We start from the raw sequence: 23,043 nt of genomic DNA, 5'->3' as shown, positions 1-23,043 counted from the left end.
TCCTCCCTGGAGCTGCGCACCGCGGGAAATGAGTGTATACATGTACAAAACGGGAAGTTCTTTAAACGTTGGTGAGGAGTAGCGTTCCGTAGAGCAGTATAGTGAGTATTACAACTTCTAAGGAAAAGGGTAGGTTATAAGCTTGATGCCTGCATCCTAGGTCTATACAGAACTGTCACCAAAGGGAATGAGAGCCATGACTGAACTTTAGGTGGCACAAAAGCTGTGTATAACATACTTTATTTGTATGTAGTATGTTCTTCCTGGTCCAGCTTGAACATCATTCTGTAATGCGGGAAGTATTCAAGCACAGGAGTTAAGTTGTACTGGGTTTCGATTGAGCTTTCACTCATACTCAATTATGCCTAGCATTAAAGAGCAGGGACAGAGAGAAACATGTGGCTCAGGGAAAGCTAAATGTCATATATGATGAGTAGGAAAAAGGAGAGTGTTACATATTGAGGAGAATGTACATTTTCAGGCCTGTACTGACTTCAGGCAGGATAATCTTAGGTATCTGTACACCACACTCAGATCTGGGAACAGAGTAGGAGGCTTCCTGCTGAGCCTCATTTGTTAAATGGAAATGTCACTGCTTCCGGGGAGGAAAGAAAGAAGCTGGAGCAGTGGGAGAGGAGGAAGTAATGTGAAATAGCAACACTCTGGGTGTTGAGCAGCGGTGTTGAATATCAGCTTTAAAAAGTTTGGGGGCTGCTGCAGTAGTGGATCCAACTTGACATACTTGCATTAGTTCTGCTTGTAATAGCAATTTATTTTAGGAAAAAAAAGATCTTTTTAAAGAAGGAATTCTGTTTTTCTTCTTTCCTAACCAGATAAAAAAGAAACAGCAAGAAGTAGTGGGCTTTTTAGAAGCCAATAAGATTGATTTTCAGCAAATGGACATAGCAGGTGATGAAGACAACAGGAAATGGATGAGAGAGAATGTCCCAGGGGAAAAAAAGCCTCAAAATGGAATTCCCCTCCCTCCACAGATCTTCAATGAGGAGCGGTACTGTGGGGTAAGAAGCTGTTTGGAAAATTAAATACCTTCAGAAAGTCTTCTTTCACAGGAAGTGGCTCTTTTCCATTAGTAGGATGTGTCAAACAAACTCCTTAAGACAACTTGAGATTCACTTTGAAAGAATAATTATCAGAAAGCAATTTTTAGGCACAGAAAAGCAATGAAATAAAAGATTATTCCTTTTGAAGAGAAAAATACACACGGAGGGAAAACTGACTAGAGAAACTCTGCTGAACAGTGTATGGATTATCCCCTGGAGATCCAGAGCCTATGCAGGGGACAGAGCTCACTGCAATGCATGAAGTTTGCTGTCTTGTGAGGAGCTCTGTATTTTTCTCTCACATTCTCCCACCTCCTGCTGTATAGCTTACTCACAGTTGTCCTGCTGTTGGCTCTCTGCCTGAACTCTCACTTCAGCTCCTGCAGACCAAAGGCACTACTGTGTAGGTGAGGCTATGGCTTCTTCACACAGTATCTCAGGATAACCAAATGTAGACTATGAGGACAGCTCAGCTGCACTTCAAGTAGTAAATGCTCCATAATCTGGTTTAACAATGCCAAGCTACCCAAGACTAGTGAGATTTATAGCAAGGCTGATCTCCTATCCCTAGCTTTAAGTTAATTCTTTGCTTCTTGAACTTTAAGTTAATTTTACATGGTGAATGTTGATATTTTGTTTGACACAGGCTCATCTGGGCTGCTAGGAAGTCAAGCAGATGTCTCAGACACCAGGGGCCGTGAACAGTAACCTTTGTTTTCCATTATAATATACAAACAAACAGGAACTATAGTTGACTGGAATAGTTCTAGTATGTTTGAATTATTGAAATTATACTGTTTATTCAACATCCAACTTTTCATAACAGAAATTGTAATGCTCATCAGATGCTTTTGTATTTTCATACATTCTTGTAACAGGTTACTTCTCTTGAGAGACTTTGTTCAAAGCAGTGATAGATGATACTGTACCAGCATGAATATTATGATTGTGAATCAAGAGAGATATCTGAGACAGTTTTTTTCTCATAGTCTGGATGGAAATACACAGCCTGGAGAGTACTCTGATATGATTGCTGAAATGAACTTGCAAAGTACTCTGAAACGCAGATCACATAGTGAGCCCAGTTTTAAGTTACTCCACAAATCCAGTGTGAACTACTGCAAACGTTGTTTTGAGAGAGAAGGGATTTACATGCCACTGAGTTTACAGAATCAACTTTAGTGCTCTCAGAGCAAAAGCTGCTAGTATGTATAATGGAGTGCAACTGTTTCCTCATTTTCTCATAGGAATCTTAAAAGACAACTTAGTAGGTTAGAGTTCATGTGCATTTTAATATCCAATCTACACCAACGAAAAATGTAATTTGATACATCTTACTGTGGATTTTGCAGCAGCCAGTGTTACAATAAATATTTCTGATATGCCCTGGAGATGTTATATAGTGAATTAAAGAGTAATTGCCTTACAAGTGTTGCAGCTGGTCAGTCTTGCCAGTAAATTATAAATATAGTTTTTATTCCATGTATGAAGCTAGTTCAGGAAGCAAAATAATCTACATGTTGAAATCAATTCAAGTTTAAGAAAGAGTCCTTTGCAAAGACACCTCCATATGGAAAGGGGTCCGGAAAGCAGTTGCAGCTATCAATTTAAAAACTAAATCAAATTTACAATTAGTCTAGAATTCTCCAAAATTCCCATGTGCACTGCTTTCAAAGCTCATAGCTAATGATCCCAGTGAGTAATTAACAAAGACCAATTTATAGCATTGTTATTTCCAAATAAATAAGGTAAAGAGATCCATATGAGTACATGAGCCTCATCCTTCTCCTCAGGGAAAAGTGCCTTAAGGGAGCTGCACAGAGTGTGAAGTGTGATTATGTGGGCTGGTTGAGAACATGGCCAGGGGCTGGCAGACTGGCGCAAAATTCCTCAAACTGACACAATGTCTTCTGCAACATGTCTACAGTATAAAGCTGGGATTTGCATTCCGCTTATCTGCATAACCTGTGCATGTCCAACAGACCCATCATTCTGAAATCTAGAACTGGTTTATGCTGCTTATGGTTTAAATGATACGTCTTAACTCTTCCCCTATGCACCACATCCTTTGCCCTCAGCCACTTTATTAAAAATAGGGCTGAGAATTGCAAAGGTCTGAGTCAGGGACATCAGTCCAGTATCCTGAATTTATGAAAGTCCCTTTAAAATATGTTGCTCTTGTTAGTTACAGTCTTCAAGTTACAGTCTTGTGGCATCTAGAAACCTTTTAATTTGTAGCCTGGGTATATGCAGGCAGTTTATGCCAAAATCTTTAGCTTAAACAGCTCTAGTCCAGTGTAGTCCATAGTTCTCCTTCCTACTGATGTTTTTTCTTTCCTCACTCCCAGGTAGTCCTCTGTTTTCAGGTCAAACTTGCTACATTTCATTTCCACTTATTCTTCTTTCAGAGATCACTCTTTTCCCTCTCTTTCCTTCCTGTCAATTGTCCCGTATGTTTGGTTCCCATTCACACATGTGCATGCTGGCCTGGGACCACTGGCCTTGGGAGATGAAAATTCAAGATAAAAGATTTCCTTCCTTACCCTGAGAAAGAGGAATTAGGAGAAAGACATGACAACCTTCAAATATTTTAAGGGCTGCAGAAAAAGGAATTAATTATTGGTCTGAACTCAGTATTGACCCTGCTTTGAGCAGGAGGTTGAACTAGGTGGTCTCCTGAAGTCTGTTCCCACCTGAGAATTATCCTGTGGGTCTGGGATTTTGTAAAATATGTTCTGCTCCACCCTTATGGGCAGTGAGACAAGATGCAATGAACAAAAAGTGCAGCAAAGAAAGTTTAAGTCAGATATCAGAAAAAGTGAGACTTCCTTTTCATGCTGACATATGATCCATGACTGATATCATAATATAATGAGCAATAATGAGTCCTGTTGCTAACCTGCTTTTCTGCTGATAACATGAAAGTATCTGCATCTTTTGGTTGACCCTGAAGAGCTGCTTCACCTAATTTCTACTTGAAATGAAGGTTTCTTACAGATTTATGGAAACATACCAACTGTGAGCAGCTTTTCCTTGAGGTCAGAGCAGCATAACACTGTCTTATAAAATAGCTTGAATCTTATTTTTCTTTCAGATATTTGGTATTGCCACTTGAAGCAGATTAGAAATGGATTCATTTTTTATGCCTGGCTATAGCATGAATTTTAAGTATCCATTCTAAGACATCATTGTTGGCAATTATGTTCTGATTTGTTTTTTTTTCTTAAGCTGCTTTTTTCTCATGTCTAGACAGATGTCTGCATCTGTGTCACTTTCTAAATATATTGAGCACTCTGTTGCTCTTGTCTTTGTTTTTGCTTAACAAAACCCTAGAAAACTAGGAAAGAAATTGAATGGTTTTCTCTGCAAGCTGTAATCTCTGCTTTTCTCTGTCAACTGCAATCTACAGAATATAAAATACCCATGTACATACTTTTTGAAAGAATCTCTGAATTATTAGGTAAGACTTGTGTTTCATATAACTGCTAAAGTAAAACATGAAAATCATAGGGACCTCTGGAGGTCTGTGGCCCAGCCTGCTGCTTAAAGCAGGGATAGCTTATGTTGCTGAGGTCTTTGCCCATCTGAGTTTCAAAAGGCTCTAAGGGTGGCGTTTCCATGCCCCCTCTGTGTTCTGTGACGTGGTGCCATACCACTTATGTGGGGAAGAACTTTCCACTGATGCCCAATTTTGCTGTTCTGCTGTCTGTCATTGCCACAGTGTTTATACGAAAGATGATAGTGTAGAGTGTATATGTGCATATGCACTCATATCATAAAGAAAAACTCATGGAGTATTTTTTTCTTTTAGATGCATTATATTTTCATTCATTTAGATTCATTATATTTTTCAAAGACTAGTTGCAGAGACAAATGACACCACTATCCTCTGCCTAGACTATTCGTGTCTTCTCATAAGGATTATTGCTTATCTGAAATAAATTGTTACTGCTCGTTTTTCTTACTGCCTGCTTGGTAACAGTTATCTTTGGTCATTCAGTGAACAGAAATGTGAACAAGTCACCGCTAGAAAAGTAAGAGTGCAAATATACAATACAAACCTATTCCATGATCACTGTAGTCATGTTTTTACCCCATGCTAAATACATATCAGCTTGCTCCTCAGTGTACTAAGCAAGGTAAGCGACCTTCCATTTACTACAAGATACCGCATTTTCTATGGGATGTCATTGTACACTACCAGTTGCCAAGGAGTATCTGATACGATGGAAGGTTGAATCCTCCTCTTATAAGGAGTTCATCTGGTCATTCACATATCTTGCATACGCTTTTGGGTCTGATTATCTACAGGGATGTGTATCTGGAGATTTTTAGTACATTTGCCATCTGCTGCTTTTCCTCATGGGAGGCACTAACAAAATGTATAAAATACCAAGTTCACTTCATGGCCCTTCCTTGTTATAGTCTTTGTTTCCTAGCTATTGACATATTGTGCCAGAGTTTGCTTAGGCTCTTTTGTGAGTATGTGGTATGCAGGAGGAAACAAGCTTCCTGTGTTTGTATGGCCTCTCAAAAGCCCATGCCAAATTTCAGCCCTTTGAATTGCATAAAATCCTCAGGGTTTTGTTTGCTGGTTTGCTCCTAAATTTATGGGTTAGGCTTGAGCCACTGGCTTTCTTAAACACTTAGGGCAGACCTGAGTTATGTAATGAGAATCCCACAGCAACATGAAAACAACAGAGATGATATGGGAAATGGGTGGCCTGGAGCAGCAGGTCAGGGCAAAATGTGCTCTGGGGCTTCTCTCAGACCGGGCAGTTCCTACTGTGTAAAGTGTGCCAGGTGTGTGTGAAAGCCAATCTGTCCCTTAGATAAATCAGTGAAATGGCCTGTCATTTATCCTGTCTGTTAAGCTATGTTACCTCTTTCAAACTGGACTGAAATATCATGGCTTCCAGTCTTGTGGACATTACACCGACTTCTAAACTATCACTCCAGCTTTTCCCTAGGATTACCCATAGTCAATAATTTATTCTGTGGAAATACTAAAAAAGTCCAGTAAGACAACTTAGGTCCTAACCCAGCTTTACAAATAGGTCTCGAGGATGAGACAGCACCTTATTATTTACAAGCTTCTATTTTTGGAGTTATTTTGGATGAGTGGAAGGATGATCAAGGGAGGAGGTCAAGGCAGTAGTCTAGGACTCAGCAGACATGTCCCCTGTCCTACACAGAGCTGCTGTGTGATTGTGGGCCAGTAATTTATGACCAGAGTTTCTGCTGAGATCTTAAGTACATGCTGATTTTTACCTGTGTAAGATCATAGAATGGTTTGGGTTGGAAGGGATCGTAAAGATCATTTGGTTCCAACCCCCCTGCCATGGGTGGGCACTAGATGAAGTTGCTCAAAGCCCTGTCCAACCTGTCCTTGAACACTTCAGGGATGGCACATGAACAAGTTCTCTGGGCAGCCTGTTCCAATCCACCTGTCCACCACCTTCAGAGTGAAGATTTTTTTCCTACTATCTAATCTAAATCTACCCTCTTTCAGTTTGAAGCAATTCCCCCTTGTCCTGTCACTACATGTCCTTGTAAAAAGTCCCTCTCCAGACATTTTGTTGGCCCTTTAGGCAGTGGAAGCCTGCTATGTGGTCTTCCCGAAGCCTTCCCTTCTTGAGGCTGAACAAGCCCAACTCTCTCAGCCTATCTCCATAGCAGAAATGCTCCAGCCCTCTGATCATCCTCATGGTCTCCTCTGGACTTGCTCCAATGGCTCCACATCCCTGTTGTGTTGGGGGCTCCAGAGCTGGATGCAGTACTGCAGGTGGGGTCTCATGAGAGGGGGAGGCTTACCTCCCTTGATCTGCTGGTCACGCATGTGATGTGAGTCTTGAACTTACCAGTAACAAACTAGTGATAGCAGAGCTTCCTTAATTGATAGGGAAGTTGTACAGGTGAACACTGTAAAGACCGTGCAAGTTCTAGGTGGTGGGATAGAAGCCATCCCTCAATTTTTTTCAGTTATATTAATATATATAATGTATTCAGTCATGTATTTCGGTTATATTCAGTTATAATATTCAGTTATATATCTCATATATATATAAAGAGAAAATAGAGCATTTAACACTACTTAACTTCAGTTCACATGCGGACAAGACATTTTGGTTGGTATATATATGTCAGAAGGAACAACACAATCTTTTGCTGAGTTTATCTGAAAAGTAATTGCATTTTCTAACCAGAGTGCCTTTCTTTAAAATAAACAGTTTCCTCATTATCATTGTGCTATTATGTTGACAGTTGCCTTTTATATGCTATAAAGCTGTCCAGGCTCTTGAGGGCTTATTTTGTGTTCTTTCTCTCTGCAAGTTTTATTTTAACATTTAAATGGTAACAGCTTTGCTTTGGTGTGTACAGCTGAGGCACATTAAAATGAAATGCTTAATTTTATCTGATTCTGACATGGATGTGATATAATTAAGGTCTAAATCTCTGGAGAGATTTGCCCATTGTTCATTTTGCCAGCCAGTGTGAAACTCCCTTTATCTGAGTTTTCTTCCTGGGGCTTAGATAATGCAGGTGCTTGTACAAACGCATAGTCATTCTCATCAATATAAGAAAGATTTGCCTGGGCTAGTCTCTTCGTCCTGTGCTTTTTGTTTGTTTTTTGTTACCAATTCTCTGTTGTTTGTTCATTCCTTTTTTAGGATTTTGAATCTTTTTTCTCTGCTAAAGAAGAAAATATTATTTATTCATTCCTGGGTCTTGCTCCTCCTCCAGGCACAAAGGTATGAGCTGCTGTCCTTCCACGGGGGGCACTTATTTAATTTCAATAAAAGATGAAGATAGACAGTGACTCAGCATGTCAAATAAGGGGCAGTGACAAGCATTACATTAGATGCTGGTCCAATGGGAAAAAAAGAAGTGGGTGGTTCAGTAAATATTAGACAATACTTCTTTCTTACCTTATTTCACTGCAGGCTTGTTACTATGCCGACAGATGATGACTTTTTTTTATTTTTTTTTGTAGTTGTTGTTTATACAAAGCAGTATTTTGTCATGTTTAGCTTTTAAATGATGCAGAATTTCCTAATACATTTTATAGGTTTCATTACTTACAAGACACATTCACTTCCCCCCAACTGCATCAAACCTTGAGCAAACAAGGTTTATGTTGGCCACCAACAGAGGGGCTGGGGTGTGGACCCATCCCATCCTCTATGTGTACGTGCAGACTGGCACTATGGGGTGCCTTGAGGAGATAAAGTCTATTTCTAATTAGAAGTTTGATAACTGAGAGCATTACAGCTTTCTTATCCTAGATCATGTTAGATCATAATGAAATGTTGCCATCTTTAACATGGGTGATTCAACTAAACACATGAATCAATAGAGTGATGAGCCAGAGTGATAGGAGAACTCTGCTGCATTGTGGTGACCTGGCTGAAGAACTGCCCTGGAGCATGAGATCTGTTTTCTGGTCCAACTCTGCAGCCAACTGTGTAGCCACTCTGAGTGAAATACTGTTGTATATGTCTCAGTTTTCCCTCTTCTGTGAAAGCAGAGAGAAAAAGGAGGCTTTACTAAGTATTTTAAGAGCTACAGATGAAGAGCTACCCAGGGGAGAGCCACAGCTGCTATAAATGTCTTCGACACAAAGTGCGTGTGTGATAAAGACCAAGTGATTTAAACTTTCTGCTTTAGCTGTGCCATCTCCCACCAAGGGAAATAAAAAACTTGCCTACCTCACAAGGGTCTGTGAGAATTCATTTAATTAACATCCGCAAAGCCATGAAAGGCTTAAAGAACTGCAGGTATTATGTATTATAATCATTATAAAAGATACATCTTTTTTTTTTCATTTTTCCATCTTCCCACTTCATATATTATCTGCTCTTTCCTGCATGGTTCTGTTAGATAGTGTGTCCATGAAGCCAAGTAACAGAACAGAATTCATTCATTTCCAGCTGTTAGCAGAGGCTATTGCAGTTTCTGCTTGTGACGACTTTGTAAATGTTGACAATAATATGTTCTGTACATTCTGCTGGGCAGATTAGTGTTAGTGCTATTAGTAGCAAGCAAGTATTCTTTATGCCTATTAACTGCTTCATTGGTAGAGATGGTGATCATTTCAGTCCAGAAAGTGGAAATAAGTGAGAGTGTTTTTAAAGAATCCATGTAAAGACTGGAAGTATATTTACATTGTCTCCCTTTTAGAATCTGTTCCTGAATTTGAAAGGGACATATACAAGTGTTTTAGCATTTATTGCAGGGGTTAATTCTCACCATCTTCACCGCATGACAGTCTGGCTGTGCTTTGTCATACAAATAACCTTGCTGCACTGCTTCTGCTTTCCTTTCATTAGGCTGTCACTACAACCTTAGCATGAATTACAGTGGATGGCTTGTGACATTGTTTCCAGCAGCACGAAACTGAAATAATAAGTGTGGAAGAGATGGTGATTATGACACATATGACAGGGTTTCCTACTAATTCCTTCTTAAGTAATTGCTTTGGTTTTGTTTTTTTGGTTTGGTTTTTTTTTTTTTTTTTGGAATATGGTGATAATTTGTAAAAGAAACTACAAAGCATGGAAATGCCACGAAACAGTCAGTAACCATTTGCTTTCTAGGGATTTTTACCTCACTGAGACATTACAAAGATTAATAAAAAGCTGATACATGTTTTATAGACTTGCCTTAGAAGGTGTCTTTTCCATCCATCTTTTGTGTCACCTTGCATCAGCAGTAGAGAAGCTCTTTACTGACCATGATTCTGTTTTATAGCACAGTCTGCTAGGATCCTGATCTAGGACAGTTTTGAGACTATTTTTTAGAGCAATGAGAGGAACTTTTTCCTACTCCCTCAACAACTTATATCTTCCCAACAAAATCCTATAGTTAAATCCATTGCCACATCAGCCTGCTAAGCGCAGAATACATGTTTCAGTTCTGCAGATTCTCATTTTTGTAGCCCTGAACTCTGGGTTAGGTGGCTACAATTTTTCACCAGACCTACTTGTCCATCATTTACATTGAACTGTTACTGGTAGGTATTGGAGTAGGTATTGTGGTGCCAGAGCCTACACTTACAGGGTGAGTGAGTCTGGTATGTCTGGAAGTCCAGAAATCCTGTAGTTTGTAGCTAGGTTTGCAATTTCTCTGTGAACTTGGTGAAGCTCATTTACTTGAGCTGAAGGTCTGTTTTCAGATCTTGTATGTACTTAAATCCTTAACCTCAGCATTATGGCTCTTAATATCCATAATCTTGACAACCCAAAATCCATAGATATTTGAGCTTTAGTCTTTTAGTTGAAGAAGACTTCTGCTAAGACTGTTTTGAATTACAAATCTACAGTATGTGCCTTTTATTTAAAAAGAAAATTACCTGTCACCCAATCTTCATAAATGGTACTTCATTTTAAATTAGTTAAAAAGTAAATTTTCTGTTTCTATGGAGAGCTAGCATAATGGTGATATTCCAGGCATCACAGTTCTTCATATAATTAACAAGTACTCTGTACGTGTGTGTGTATGTGTGCGTGTGTGTGCTCTGGCTGATAACATGCCGCTTCTAGAGTTTAGTTCTTTCAGCTACGACTTTTTTTGCCTTATGTTCTGAGTAGGTGTATGATTCATCTGAGATAGTTTTACACAATAGGTTAATTTTAATTAGAATGCCATCTTCAGTCTTTATGTATTATATATAACTCCCAAAAATATTGAGTACATAAATTTTAAAATGACATGTTAATATACATGCTGAAAATAAATATATAACCAATTTAGTTTTCATTAACACTATCCTTTTCACTTTAGAAACTGCTACAAAGAATATCTGTAAAGAAGTTATCGCTTGCTTGAGAAAACAATGTATTAACAGAGTGTTGCACTAGAGAATGTCAATATATGCTGTGTTACTACATATTTTATTCTTCAAATATTTTGTTAGCTTGTGGGGGAGAAGTACAAGATAAATTAAGCCAAACAAATGTCCCTGAGATCTGTTTTTGATAACAATGATATTAACAATCGATCACAATTTTTAATAACAGTGCCACCAGCATCAGGGTGCAGTGAGCCCACAGTTTTATGTGGACTTGAAATGAGACAATATTGCCAGAAGAAGTAATCTTTTCTCCTTCCTCCTTCTTCTGGCTCCTTCTGCTTACTCCCAGCTGCTCATTCCTCTCCTCAAGCATCCCCCACGTGCTGGCAAAAACATCCATGCAGCTGTGTAACAGAGGGCACAAACTGTGTGAGAGAGGAATGTTTTTCTTTTTAAAGCTTTAATCTTGATCAGCCTGCTGTTCATTTCACCATGCAGCCCTGGAAAGGCTTTTGCTGCCAGGAGGGCAGGGGCAATGCAGCACTGGGAAGGACTGCAGGGAGGGCGAGGCTTGCTGCTGATAGTTTTTTTTGCTGTTGTTTTGCTCTGCAGAGAGGAGGGGGGACTTAGGAGCTTATGTGCCTAGTCTCTTTTCATTGCAAGCTCCTTAGATATAAAACGTATTTTCCATGATTCCAGAACAAATTGCCAAAAGGGCACCAAATCTTACACAGTGAAGTTTCAAGGAAAAGGGTGAAACTACAGAATTATTTTGTCCATCTTGACTTTGTCTTGATAACCTGCTTACAAATGTTCCTAACCTCTCTTCTGTAATTTTTGTCCCCATCCAGCAGAGCATCCCAGCAGGAGGTCATGTCTTATATTGCACACCACATCATGGGACAAAGATCCCTAAATCAGCACTCCCCCAAGTCTGCTCTGGGGCTAACAGCCAGATAGCTGTGCTTATGTCATGCTTCTGCAGGCTAAGTACACTGGCTGAAGAAACCATATATGGATGAGGACACTGGAGGAGGACTTGTGAAGCTTAAAGGACAGGAGGTCATGACTGGGGGCTTTTGTTTAACTGTAGAGGCAAATGAAAATGTGGAAAAGCATGAAAAACCCAAACCAACCAGGTAGATGAGTTGTAAGGGCTCGGTCACAGGGATGAGAAAGGAGCTGGTTGTCTGTCGGGGCATGCTGCTCTGCCCAAAGCATGTAGAGTTTAGGATGACACAGAACAGGACCTTTCCTGAGCCCAATTCTCTGTTGCTGAAGGCAACCATGGTAGATATCACCTCTCAGAAGTGGTAAAACTGCCTTTTAACAAATGAGGTCCTTTGCCTCTGCGTCTCTGCTAGGAAAGTTCTTCCAAAATTTCATACTGCTGCTGATTAGAATTTTTATTTACAGCCGGTCTGTACCTCAGTGCTCTTTCTTATCCTACCACTCCCTGATGTTTACTCTGATCTATTTTTAGGGAGCCATCATATCCCCTCACAGCATTACTTTCAATAGATTAAAGTAATGAATCTTTTTTTGTCACCCTTTCATAAGACAGGCTCTCCACTCCCTCAAATATTCCCAAAGCCCCACTCTGCACCTGTTCCAGTCTGAATTTCTCTTTCTTGAGCCTGAGTAACTGGAACAGTACAGAGCACTCCAGAGGAGGTTTCGCCTTGGCCTCATACAGTGACATTAATATTTGCTTTCACATCCACCAGCTATACCTCATTTCATACGATTCAGGATGACATTTATTACCTCTTTCACTACTGCATCATATTCATGGCTCAGTTATTCTGTGATTATTTAAATGCATCCATCTTTTTCTTCTTTGATGATTATCAGCTAACAAGCTCTCAAAGTATGGTAGAAACATCTGTTTCTAAGCCCTGTCCCAGAACTACCTGTCCCAAACACTGTGACTTTGCACTTCATGTTTTTAAATTTAATCCTATTTTTCTTGTTCCAGTTGAGGCTATACAGGTCTCCTTTTATCTGACACAGCATGTGACTCAGTGTGACCTTTCACAGCTACTTAGCTGAAAGTACCACAGGACTTAAAGAGCCTTCTAGGAGCTGCTTGTTCATGGTGCTGGAATAAATAGATTTGGTAGACTGGTGTGTGAACTGAGGAACAGTTTTCCTGATGATTTTAAGCGAGAAAGTTAAAGAGACTATATACGAAATCCTTCATTACTTCTGATTTTCTGTAGCTTCTTGATGAAGTTTAATTGGAATGCATACTGGAGAAAAGGGTTTGGGGTTTTTTTTTTCCTGAATATAGAATGTGCCATCAGGGTGAGCGTCAGTTCCTATTAGACTTTCCACAGAAAAGTGAGAGAATCTGCTATGCTCTGAAGAGGAAGAAGTGCTTGAATTCATGTTTTCCCTACACACCATGTTTTTACCAACAAATCAACATGCCAACAAGTGTTCCTTTCACAGGAAAATGTCCAAAAGGGTATATTTTTGTTTGAGTGCTGAAGTAAAATTAAAAAAGCACCTCCCAAAACTGTGAAGTCAAGTTATAGAAATTGTTGGTTATGTGCCACAAAACTTACAATGTCATCTTTGCTGCCAGGAGACTGAAAAGTCTGATGCCACAGATGAAACTGAGGCACACACAGAAGACAAGGGAGATGAAGGGGCTCATGAAGAGGCTCAGTCTGCTCAGTCAGAATCAGAAGATCAGCAGGTAATTCTTCCTTTTTCCCTTTGTGATATGAGGGTTTTACCTGTGCTAAGCACATGAAGCATAAACCCACAGGCCCTCTTATTGTGCCTCAGGATGGAAAGATGGATTGCAGAGTGGTCCCGCTTTTCTTTTGGATGCATTTTCTTTGACATCATGGTGATATGAAACCTAGATAAAACTTTGAGGAACTTTGCTCTGAATCTTGAGTGCTTGTCTTTATTGAAGTTTCCTTTTACTGATTGTTACGAGAAGTTTTTGGTTTCTAATGCTCATTTTGAACCAGACTTTAGCTATGGAGAATAATTTAGGACTAGACATCTGAGTTCTGTCTGTGTAGAAAAAATTGCTGCTATCAGTGCCCAGCATCTGCAGGGCTCATAAATCTAGTTGTTAATGTTTATTGTCATGTACCAGTATTGACTGCTGTTGCAGCAAGCCACATCTGACAGTGTCTTCTCCAGGCCAGGCAGAAACCCCTGGGCAGTGCAGAAATTGGGACTGTTGTTGTCCTTTCTGCTGCATCATGGTCTGACGTTACAGTCAAATGGGCAGATCTCAAGCTGCAGTGCTAAAGGTTCTTGGAAGAGGTCATCTGAGTTCCTTCAATTCCCTAGGATAATATCCTGCAGTTAGCTAACATCAGTAAAGTACTTGCGGTTGAAAGTAGATGGATCCTGCAAAAAGGGACCATTCTATTGTGTGCCAGTATCTTCCTCAGGGGGGTGTTCATATGACTGGCCAGGATCTAGACCCTGCAGAGACTAAGCAGAAACGGATCCTGTGTCTGGAGATAAGGATCAGGCTTCTTCATTTCTCCTGCTGCTCTGACAGTTTGGCATTTAAGGATGGGTTTATTTTGATGTTGCAGTGTCAAGTGACTCTCATCCCAAACAGGCAGGCCTACTGCTCGATCAAGCACTTAGACTTGCTGGGTTTCTTGTGGTTTGGAGAGCAGACAGTCCCAGTGGAATAGCTGTCACAAATGCATCATGTCTTTCTCTAAAGAGGCAAAAGAATGCATTTTCTTTGTTTCGTTGTTTTCCATCTAGCTGCAGTTTTTCCAGAGGAAGCACCTCTCTGTAAGCTTTTCCCTTTGTAACAATGACTGTAGTCATTGTTAGGCTGGAAAAGCACCCTTTTACATGGCCTCATGCAAGTCTCAGGTGCTGAGAAGTCCTATTTAAAATTTCGCAATGGCAATGAGGAGAGACAGTCCTCAGTGAGAACTGAAGTTTCTCATTAAAATTATATCCAAACACTTTTCATGTCTCAGAATTTCACCTGCACATGAGTGCCATCAAATACCATTTTCCTTGGATCTTACGAGGAGCCTAGCATAAAACTGCAGTGCATCCCCTGGCTGGCCTAGGTTACCTTGCCATTCTGGCTGGCAGTCTACTCTAGTATTTTTCAAATGAGAACAGAATGCTGGAACATGTCTGCAAATGTGTCAAGCAGCTGTGTATGAGAGGTTTGGTAATGACATAATGCAATACCAGTCCGGTACAACAAGCACCTTGCTCCATTTCTCACAGGATGGATTGGAGCTGTAAGTGGAAAGTATGTTCTCCTTTAATTTTACAGGGAGGGGAGTGGCGGAGGAGTAAGCAGAAGGCAAGATAGTGTGTTTGAACAGATAGTTCTGTGGCTACGAGGGTATAAAATATGGTTAGTTTTACAAACCCTCCCTTTTCACCTGCACAGCCTTGGCAGCATTGAAATGGTCTTACATAAGGATGAGTAAGCGTCTTCCTGAAATCGTCCAACTCTGATACCCACCTTCATTATGCCAGGTGTATATTAGCTCATAGGGGAAGTAAAAAAGTGCTGTTTCTGTCCCTGTCTCATTTTTAGAAAGGGTACTCCCCGCTGCAAGCAGCAATGTGCCAATGGCTCCTGACAGGGATGCAAAAACCCCATTTTTCACCCTGTTCCACCACCCACTTCCCATGTCACCTACGACAAATCACTTTGGTGACATGGCATCTGTCTGCCTTGCCACAGTTTATCCCAGTTATCACTTCTGTTGGGATGGCATGAATCATTCTGTAGAAATTCTGGTATTCTCATTCACAACAAACAGCACAAAGAGGATGAATAACTTTGAGGCAGCTCCAGTGAGACGAATTCCACTTTATGTTTCTGTATCTGATTTTACCCTTACAAAAAGAAGCTAGAATAACATTTCATTACCTGGCCAGGCTTTTATGAAGTTAAATACATTTAAAGACTGCCAGATTGCTGTTGGAGTATCTCCACTGGGTGTTAGGTCCTAAAGGATACATGTAATAACAACACAGTGTTTTCAGCATTCCCCTTTCTTCCTCTCATACTGCAGCCCAGCACATCTTGTTTGACTGCTTTCCACACTGAATAGATGTTTTCTGTGTGCTCTCCCCATCCATGTGTTTTTTTTCCCGTCTGGCTTAGTAAGAGCTGGTCTCTGTATACTGAGTTCTGAAAGGGTGGCCTTTGTATCAGTGGCCCACCTTGTTTTGCAGCTGAACAGTTGCATCTTTTGAACAGTAGTCAGGTACCTTTTGGAGTGTCAACTTACCCTTTTCACAGACCCTCAAACCAAAATGCCGTAACTTAAGCATCACAGTTGTATGTTCTACTTCTGAATTGGTACACCAGTGGGAATCCAGTATAGGCATTTTGGCCATGTTTAGCACTCAGTCATACCACCTTAAAAATTACTCTCTCACGCGGGGTGTAACCCAGCTGGCTTTTCTCCAGTGACTCTGCAGGAGAAACGCCAGTGCTATGGAAAAATTCTAGAAGAGTCTTGGCGAGATGAAGATATCTCAGTCTTTGCCAATGAGCATATGACAGATAACAAAATAAACTGACTGTCTCAGCTGTGGAGCTGCATGAAGGCTCCTGGATTTCAGAGGGCTCCTTAATGCCTCAGTAGCAAGGATGGCATCTGATGGTCAATATGGGTACTTGTGGAGGCTGCAGCCCTCCCCTACTGCTTCTATTGCCCTTTCTGGGAGATGCAGGAGCCCAGAAGCTCCAGCTTTTTGTCTCAGGCTGGTATGATCCTGAGGCAACCAGTGAGAGACTCCAACCCTCTGAAGAACAAAACTCTTAAGTCAATAGCTGCCTCCTGAAAGTGGTGGGTATAAGTGGCAGTGCAAAAGGTTGTTCTTCATACACCTCACATTAGACTGCCTAGGCTTCAGGAGCTGCATTCCTCATTCAAACAAGCACCCAGGAAACCTCAGAGCGGATGTTGAAATAGAAAGTCTCTTACACAGATGCAGTAGTAAGTAACAGGAACAGCTTTCAGCCTGGGTCACCAAGGGACAGCTACACTAGGATTTCTTTAGATTATGAATTTTTTTTCACCTTAAACCTGTTGCATACTTTCCTTCCCTAATTGCTTCATCAGGCTTATCCTTGACTTCTTCCTAATCTTTTTTCCCATTCCTAATCACCACCCTCTGATGGAGAAGGTTGAGGATCCATCTTGTTGGGATATAGTGTTCCTTTTTCTTGCTTTGTCTGTCCCTTTGTTTTTGAACTTTTTGAGGAAAACACTGTGACCTTCTTTGCATATGGAAAAGCAAGGGCTCTGCTGGTCACTAGATATGATGGTAATAATTTTTCTTTATTTTACTATCTGATTTTAACGTCGGGTTTTAGCTTGAGGGTTAGAATATCTTTAAGTGGTACCCCAGTTAAATCAGTTTGCAGTACAGATTAGGCTCACTTCAGGGCAGAATTATCTTAGAAACATGTTCAAAAATCATACTATAATGCAGGTCTGTGCCCTGTCTCAGCAGTTCCCCAGGCCACATATAAACCCTGGCACTGCAGCTCACTTGCTTATCTCAATTCATTCTGTGCAAACTCATATCAACCACTCATGCCTTCTGAATGGTACTATTCCATCCACCCTTTCTCTTTGGGATTTTGTGTAAGATTAGCTTTCCTCTCCAATAACCAGCTTGGTATCTAACATGAAATTATATTCACTGTACATTTATGTAATTTTTCTCTTGTATCTTTCTTCTCTTCATCACTTTTGCTTGATCTATAGTCAAAAACCATCTTGTATTATTTCTTATACCCAAGTACTGCTGAGCCAAGGCATCTGTTCCAGCCTACAACAGTTAACAGAATTGCAAGCCAGATTCTGAGCGATGATGTATAACATAGATAAGACTCTACATAATTCTGATCTAACTTTCGTTTTCAAAACCACCCAATTAAAAAAAAAAGAATAAAAGCCACAACCAACACCAAACCCCACCTGAAAAAGCAAACAAAACCCTGGCTCCAATTCTTTGCTCATCAACGAACCAGATTTAATTGGAAGTAACTGAGAAAAAGAGAGCTGTATTTAATGATTTTATAGCCCTTTTTGAAAGTAAAAGCTTAGGATAAATGTGCATTGTGATTTAATCTGAAGGACATTATCTCAAAATAAATCCACAGAATTCCACATAATGTTCCTAAATCCAGTGTTTAATTTCTGCTGTTTCATGTGTATTACCTCTGATGTTCTTTCTTTGATCTATCTTTTAAACATGTTCTTTTGTATCTCTTATGTAGGAAAGCAAGGAAGAACATGCAACAACAGGGGTATAGTATATTTTGCCTTCATCTTTTGTTTGCATGCATTTAATTCCTTTTCAGTCTCATTGCTTCACTCAGTAAATTTTTATTCATGAAACTAAAAATACTAGTGTTATATTCAGCTAGAGAAAATTATTGGTCATATCATAGTGTTACTGTTCGGGAACAAAGATAGGCCTCTAATCATTAAAAAATGCAAATGGAAGAGAAATTGTCTTTCACAGATTCTTCAATAAAATGTGCCAAGGATTTCCAAGACAACTGTATCTTTGACAATTGCTAACTGACACCATGCTGATTGCATTTTCAGTGTTGTGAGTGTGAAAGAGCCTTTCTGATAATTTAGGCAGTTCTGCCTATAAAGGAAATATTTTCCTTGCCAGAATTTGCAAGACCCAGGTGCAAATTCTTACGCAGTTTTCTTCTTTGCCCAGCATTACAAGTTTATGCCTTGAATATTTCTTCAGTATTCCCAGGAAAACTAATGATTACTTTAGGCTATTTTCCACTACAGACCATCAATTAGTAAGAGAACACATTCACATCTTCCCACTTCCAAACTGCAATATATGCATATATACATGTGAACACATACACATGCCTGCTGTCAGAGTTATGCACTGTGGACCCAGCAGCTGGAATGGACCTCCATGGGCTAAGTGTGGGGGCTCCTGGTGAGGCTGGCGAGGGCTGCTGAGGCTGCTTAGTGCACCCTGACACCAGTAGCTAATGCTTCAAGCAAGCAAAATGACCATTTTTTTCTGTAAGAGGTAATAAACTTGAATTTTGAACTGAAGTTGTTAAAATCTGAAAGATGTTGCTTGTCTGTGGGTTTGCCTGGGCCTGTTTCAAAGATTGCTAATGGAAGGCCCCTTTCCTGAGGGAGGGTACTGAAAGAGGCAATATTCCTTTGGCACAAGAACTAATCCAGCTGACCTGTGTGGACGTTCATATTACCTTCCTGATTTTGCAGGGATGATCCCTTAGTGCAGTGATTTTTCACTGAAAACTGATTCAAGAATCTGGTTACAACAGGTCCATTCCCCAGCACATAATTAAACAGGATTTTACTTCTATGACTCAGATGTGGCTCTTGTACAGACAGTATGTGTCTGAGAGGAAAACCAAAGGGCTGTGCTACTCATACTACCTGCAGTCCTGACTGAATACTAATTATGTATTCTTTGATTGATTGATTATGCCAGGAAAAAACTACCATAATTTTTGTAGTCTAGGTAGTGTATGATAACATTTTGAGATAAAGCTCATTTATACTCACAGAAGGAGTGCCTTTGAACAAGAATTTGCTGGAAGAGGAGCAGAGAAGCTTACAATGCAATTTTCATGTTTTTTCGAAGTAGGACTACACTTCAAAGCTTCATTTACTAGCTCTTAAAAGACAATAAGTGCAGATTGTTGTCTGTCTTACATAAATGCTAGCTTTCAGATAACGGTTCATTTGGTTGACTGAAGCAAAGGGCTATTGCCTTTAAATTGTACCATTTCTTCTATATAAAAGAGATACATAAAAACTTCTGAAACAGAAACAAGGCTGTATTATCTGACTCTGAACGATTTTTTGATTATTCAGGAGCCTAGTTCACGTGCCATGAATCTTGACTTGTTTACTTCTCCAAGAAAGTGTATAATTAAAAATACTAAACTTCTTGTCATATTTACATATATTTCATATCCTCACTTGATCTTGAACATTTTTTTACAGCTTAACCATGTACCATGTTCTAACCTCTCTAAGAAGGTTCTTATATTCCAGCACTTGCCTATTAACTCCAGAAAGCTAGAGCCCTGGCATGATAAGATTAAAAGCTCTATGCTTTACTTCTTTGTTCTATTTTTTTTTTTAAGCTCAAATAATATTGCATTTAGCAGAAACAGAAAAGTTGTAAAAGCAAAGCTCTGCATTTCAAGACTGTTTGTTTTTTATTCAATTTATACATGATTACTACAACTATTTTCTATACAAAAGGAGGAAGAAGAAAAGCAGGAAGAGGGAGAAGGAAAGGAAGAGGGAGAAGAAAAGGAAGAAGTAGAGGAGCAAGAAGAGTCTTAGTATACTTCCCTGTGACACATTCTTTCTTGAACAGGTTTTCAGGTAACTGTTAAGATATCCAGCACAGTTTCTAAATGTTCTTGAAGTAACACACGCTTGAAAAATTTGTACATATTGTTGTTATATGCAATGACAAGAATGGAAGGAATGTACCAAAACCAAAAAAGGTTTACATTTGAAACATAACAGTTAGTAAGAACTATTGCCTTTATTGAATCCATTAATTTTCCCGTTTCTCTGGCATCAATGAATCTGACACAGCTGTCTCTGTCATCCCTAATATCCACCATATTTTGAAGGCTCTTCCATCCATTTCCCATCGCTCTTACAATGTTCACTTCTCTGCCAGGCTTCTGATAGCTGCGTTGTGCATATTCCTTAGCATCTTCCCACAGTACCCCATTAGCTCTTTGCTGTGTCCCCTAAGTATGAGCAATGCAGAGAGCAGCTCTCTGCATGGGCCAGGGCTTTGCTGGCATGGGCCAGGGAAGCGATCATCCGCCTGTACTCGGCACTGGTTAGGCTGGTCTCTTTTCCCAAGTAACAAGCAATAGGACAAGAGGAAACAGCCTCAAGTTGCATTAGGGGAGGTTAGCTTGGGTATTAGGAAAAATTTATTCATGAGAGGGTGGTCAGGCATTCGAACAGGCTGCCCAGGGAAGTGGTGGAATCACCATCCCTGGAAGTGTTCACAAACTGTGTAGATGAGGTCCTCAGTGACATGGTTTAGTGGTGGTCTTGGCAGTCCTGGGGTAATGGTTGGACTTGATGATCTCAAAGGCCTTTCCCAACCTAGTTGATTCTATGATTCTATGCAAGGTGTGTACTGCTTGAGTAGTCAGTACATAAGCACAAAGTGCTCAACTGATGGGTCAAATGTACAACTAACTGTTAGACACATTACAGCTTCTCTTTCATCTGGAATAAGAATTTGTACCTCTTCTCTCTTACTCAGCTACTGATTTCACTGCAACTTTTAGCAGCTTCATGTCTTAGATCAACCCCTCTCCTCTCAAATTTAGTTGAACTGTTACAAAAAAAAAAATTTACTGGGAAGGGAGAGGAGACTGACCTCTCTCTATATGACACACTATAAAATTACTTCAGTCGCCTGAGAAACTAGGCCAAATGTGACTTTCAAACCTCAACACAGGAAGCATCTGGGAGGCAGAATTTGTGCCTGTGTAGGTGTATGAGCAATCTTGCTCAAATTTCATCAGCACATAGTTTCAAATTTAATTTTCAGGTTTTCTTCTTTCACTTATTGTTTCTTCTCCTCTGCACAGAAACAACAATCAGTCATTTACTAGGCAAAAGCTGTTAACCTACAAGAAAGTTGGAATTTCCAGCATATATTCCCTTGCGTGGCAGGACTCCTAACTACAGACACAGAATGTGATATGCTCTTCCTAGAACTAGTGGGGTTCCAGCTAACTCTGCCTCTGGTAGTTGCCATAGTTTTCACCAACTGCATGCTGATGTGTAGACCCAATGCCTTAAAAGGACAGAAAATCTGCCACCTCTTTCACTCTGCCTCTCCCAAATCTGTATTCCTCTGTTGCATAGGAGTTAATTCATCCGAATGTTGTCCAGTGTTCAGACATGTAAAATCATAGAAGGAGTGTTAAATTCTAACCTAATTTTCCTTATTTTTGTTCAGGAAGCACAAGCTGGAGTAGCCCTGACAAAGAAAATAAAATTGATCTCTCAAGCAATCATCACTACCTTTCATGCCTGTAGGCTTATGAACATATAAATACATAACAGAACAAGATACCACTCTGTACTATGTTTTGCCTTTATATATATATTTGATATTCCAATTGCTTGTTAGAATGGGTCTTCGTATATCTGACTGATGATATTTCAGTTGATTGATCGTTATATGTTGGAATAGTATTGTCTGTGTCACATTTTAGATTGTAAGCTCCTCAGGGCAGGAACCATGTCTTTCTCCATGTTTATGTTGCTGCCACTTAGCAGATAACTGCACTCACACAAATAACGTATTTAGAGAAAAAGAAATTCAGTGCTGAAAACTGCAAAGAGGCTTCCTGTGTGCAAGCTATGTGAGTCACTTCTCCCTCAGCTGGCTTTTGAAAATGATTGCGATTTCCATTGTACAGCAGTTTAAATAAATGCATTTTCTGTCATCTCTCTTCTTTGTCTTCAAAAGCATTAATTCAACCCTAGATCTATAAAGTTTTCTCCATCTCCATCATCTCCATCATTACAAAGGCTGTGCAAAGTCCTTTTCCTTGCCTTATGTTCCTGCGGGTGTTTCTGGTGGTGTGTATCCTCATGGATACATGAGGATACACAGTCTTCACTGAAGGAAAGAGATGTCCCAGTCCCTTCTGCTGAAGCCTTGTTGGCCTTCATGGATATGTATGTATACACACTCCTTTCTCCAGGAGAGTGGAGAAAATTAATACACATTCACGCTGTAACTGTTGGTGAGAAGTTCACTGAGGAGGAAGCAGCTTGGATATCAGTCCCTTATAAAAACTCCCTATAGAGGAAGGGAGGGCATGAAAAATGCTTATTGTGAAAGTAGCCTATGGCTTCATACAATCTCCAAAGAAACCACAAGTTTATGTTTAACTCAGATCGGGAAGAGGTTGGCTTTTCAAGATGAGACCTACACCATGAGCGCTTGAACAGCGGCTGAACAGATAAAGTGGAAAAAAGTTTGTGGAGGTTTCTGGAACATCCTGAGCGGATACATCTGAATTTGTAATTATTGGGAGGGGATTGATGGGGAAGCAGTGCTCTCTGTGCTGTTTCTACACTCGTAGAATTGCCGAGGTGAGTCTCTCCAGAGAGG

At 40.0% G+C, this 23,043-nt stretch overlaps 1 protein-coding gene across 1 annotated transcript; it reads left to right on the top strand.

Annotated features, from left to right (window-relative positions):
* Positions 1 to 839: 839 nt before the first annotated feature.
* SH3BGR (SH3 domain binding glutamate-rich protein) lies at positions 840 to 22,369 on the top strand. The gene is made up of 6 exons (XM_010012551.1): positions 840 to 1,019; positions 7,733 to 7,813; positions 13,445 to 13,558; positions 18,122 to 18,151; positions 20,136 to 20,258; positions 21,877 to 22,369. The coding sequence occupies exons 1-5, from the start codon at positions 897 to 899 to the stop codon at positions 20,214 to 20,216; spliced, it is 429 nt and encodes a 142-aa protein (XP_010010853.1). The 5' UTR covers positions 840 to 896; the 3' UTR covers positions 20,217 to 20,258; positions 21,877 to 22,369.
* Positions 22,370 to 23,043: the final 674 nt, after the last annotated feature.

The sequence above is a fragment of the Nestor notabilis genome, unplaced genomic scaffold (assembly GCF_000696875.1).
Source record: "Nestor notabilis isolate BGI_N333 unplaced genomic scaffold, ASM69687v1 scaffold12854, whole genome shotgun sequence".
In the NCBI taxonomy this organism is placed as follows: domain Eukaryota; kingdom Metazoa; phylum Chordata; class Aves; order Psittaciformes; family Psittacidae; genus Nestor; species Nestor notabilis.
The sequence above is the reverse complement of the archived record's forward strand: the minus strand, read 5'-3'. Positions and strand labels throughout refer to the sequence as shown.

Excerpts from the sequence above, each read along its gene's own strand:
- SH3BGR (XM_010012551.1), top strand. The coding sequence starts at position 897 with ATGGACATAGCAGGTGATGAAGACAACAGGAAATGGATGAGAGAGAAT. Across the intron at positions 1,020-7,732 it reads ATGAGGAGCGGTACTGTGGG|GATTTTGAATCTTTTTTCTC; the intron begins GTAAGAAGCTGT and ends TTCCTTTTTTAG. Across the intron at positions 13,559-18,121 it reads CAGAATCAGAAGATCAGCAG|GAAAGCAAGGAAGAACATGC; the intron begins GTAATTCTTCCT and ends TCTCTTATGTAG.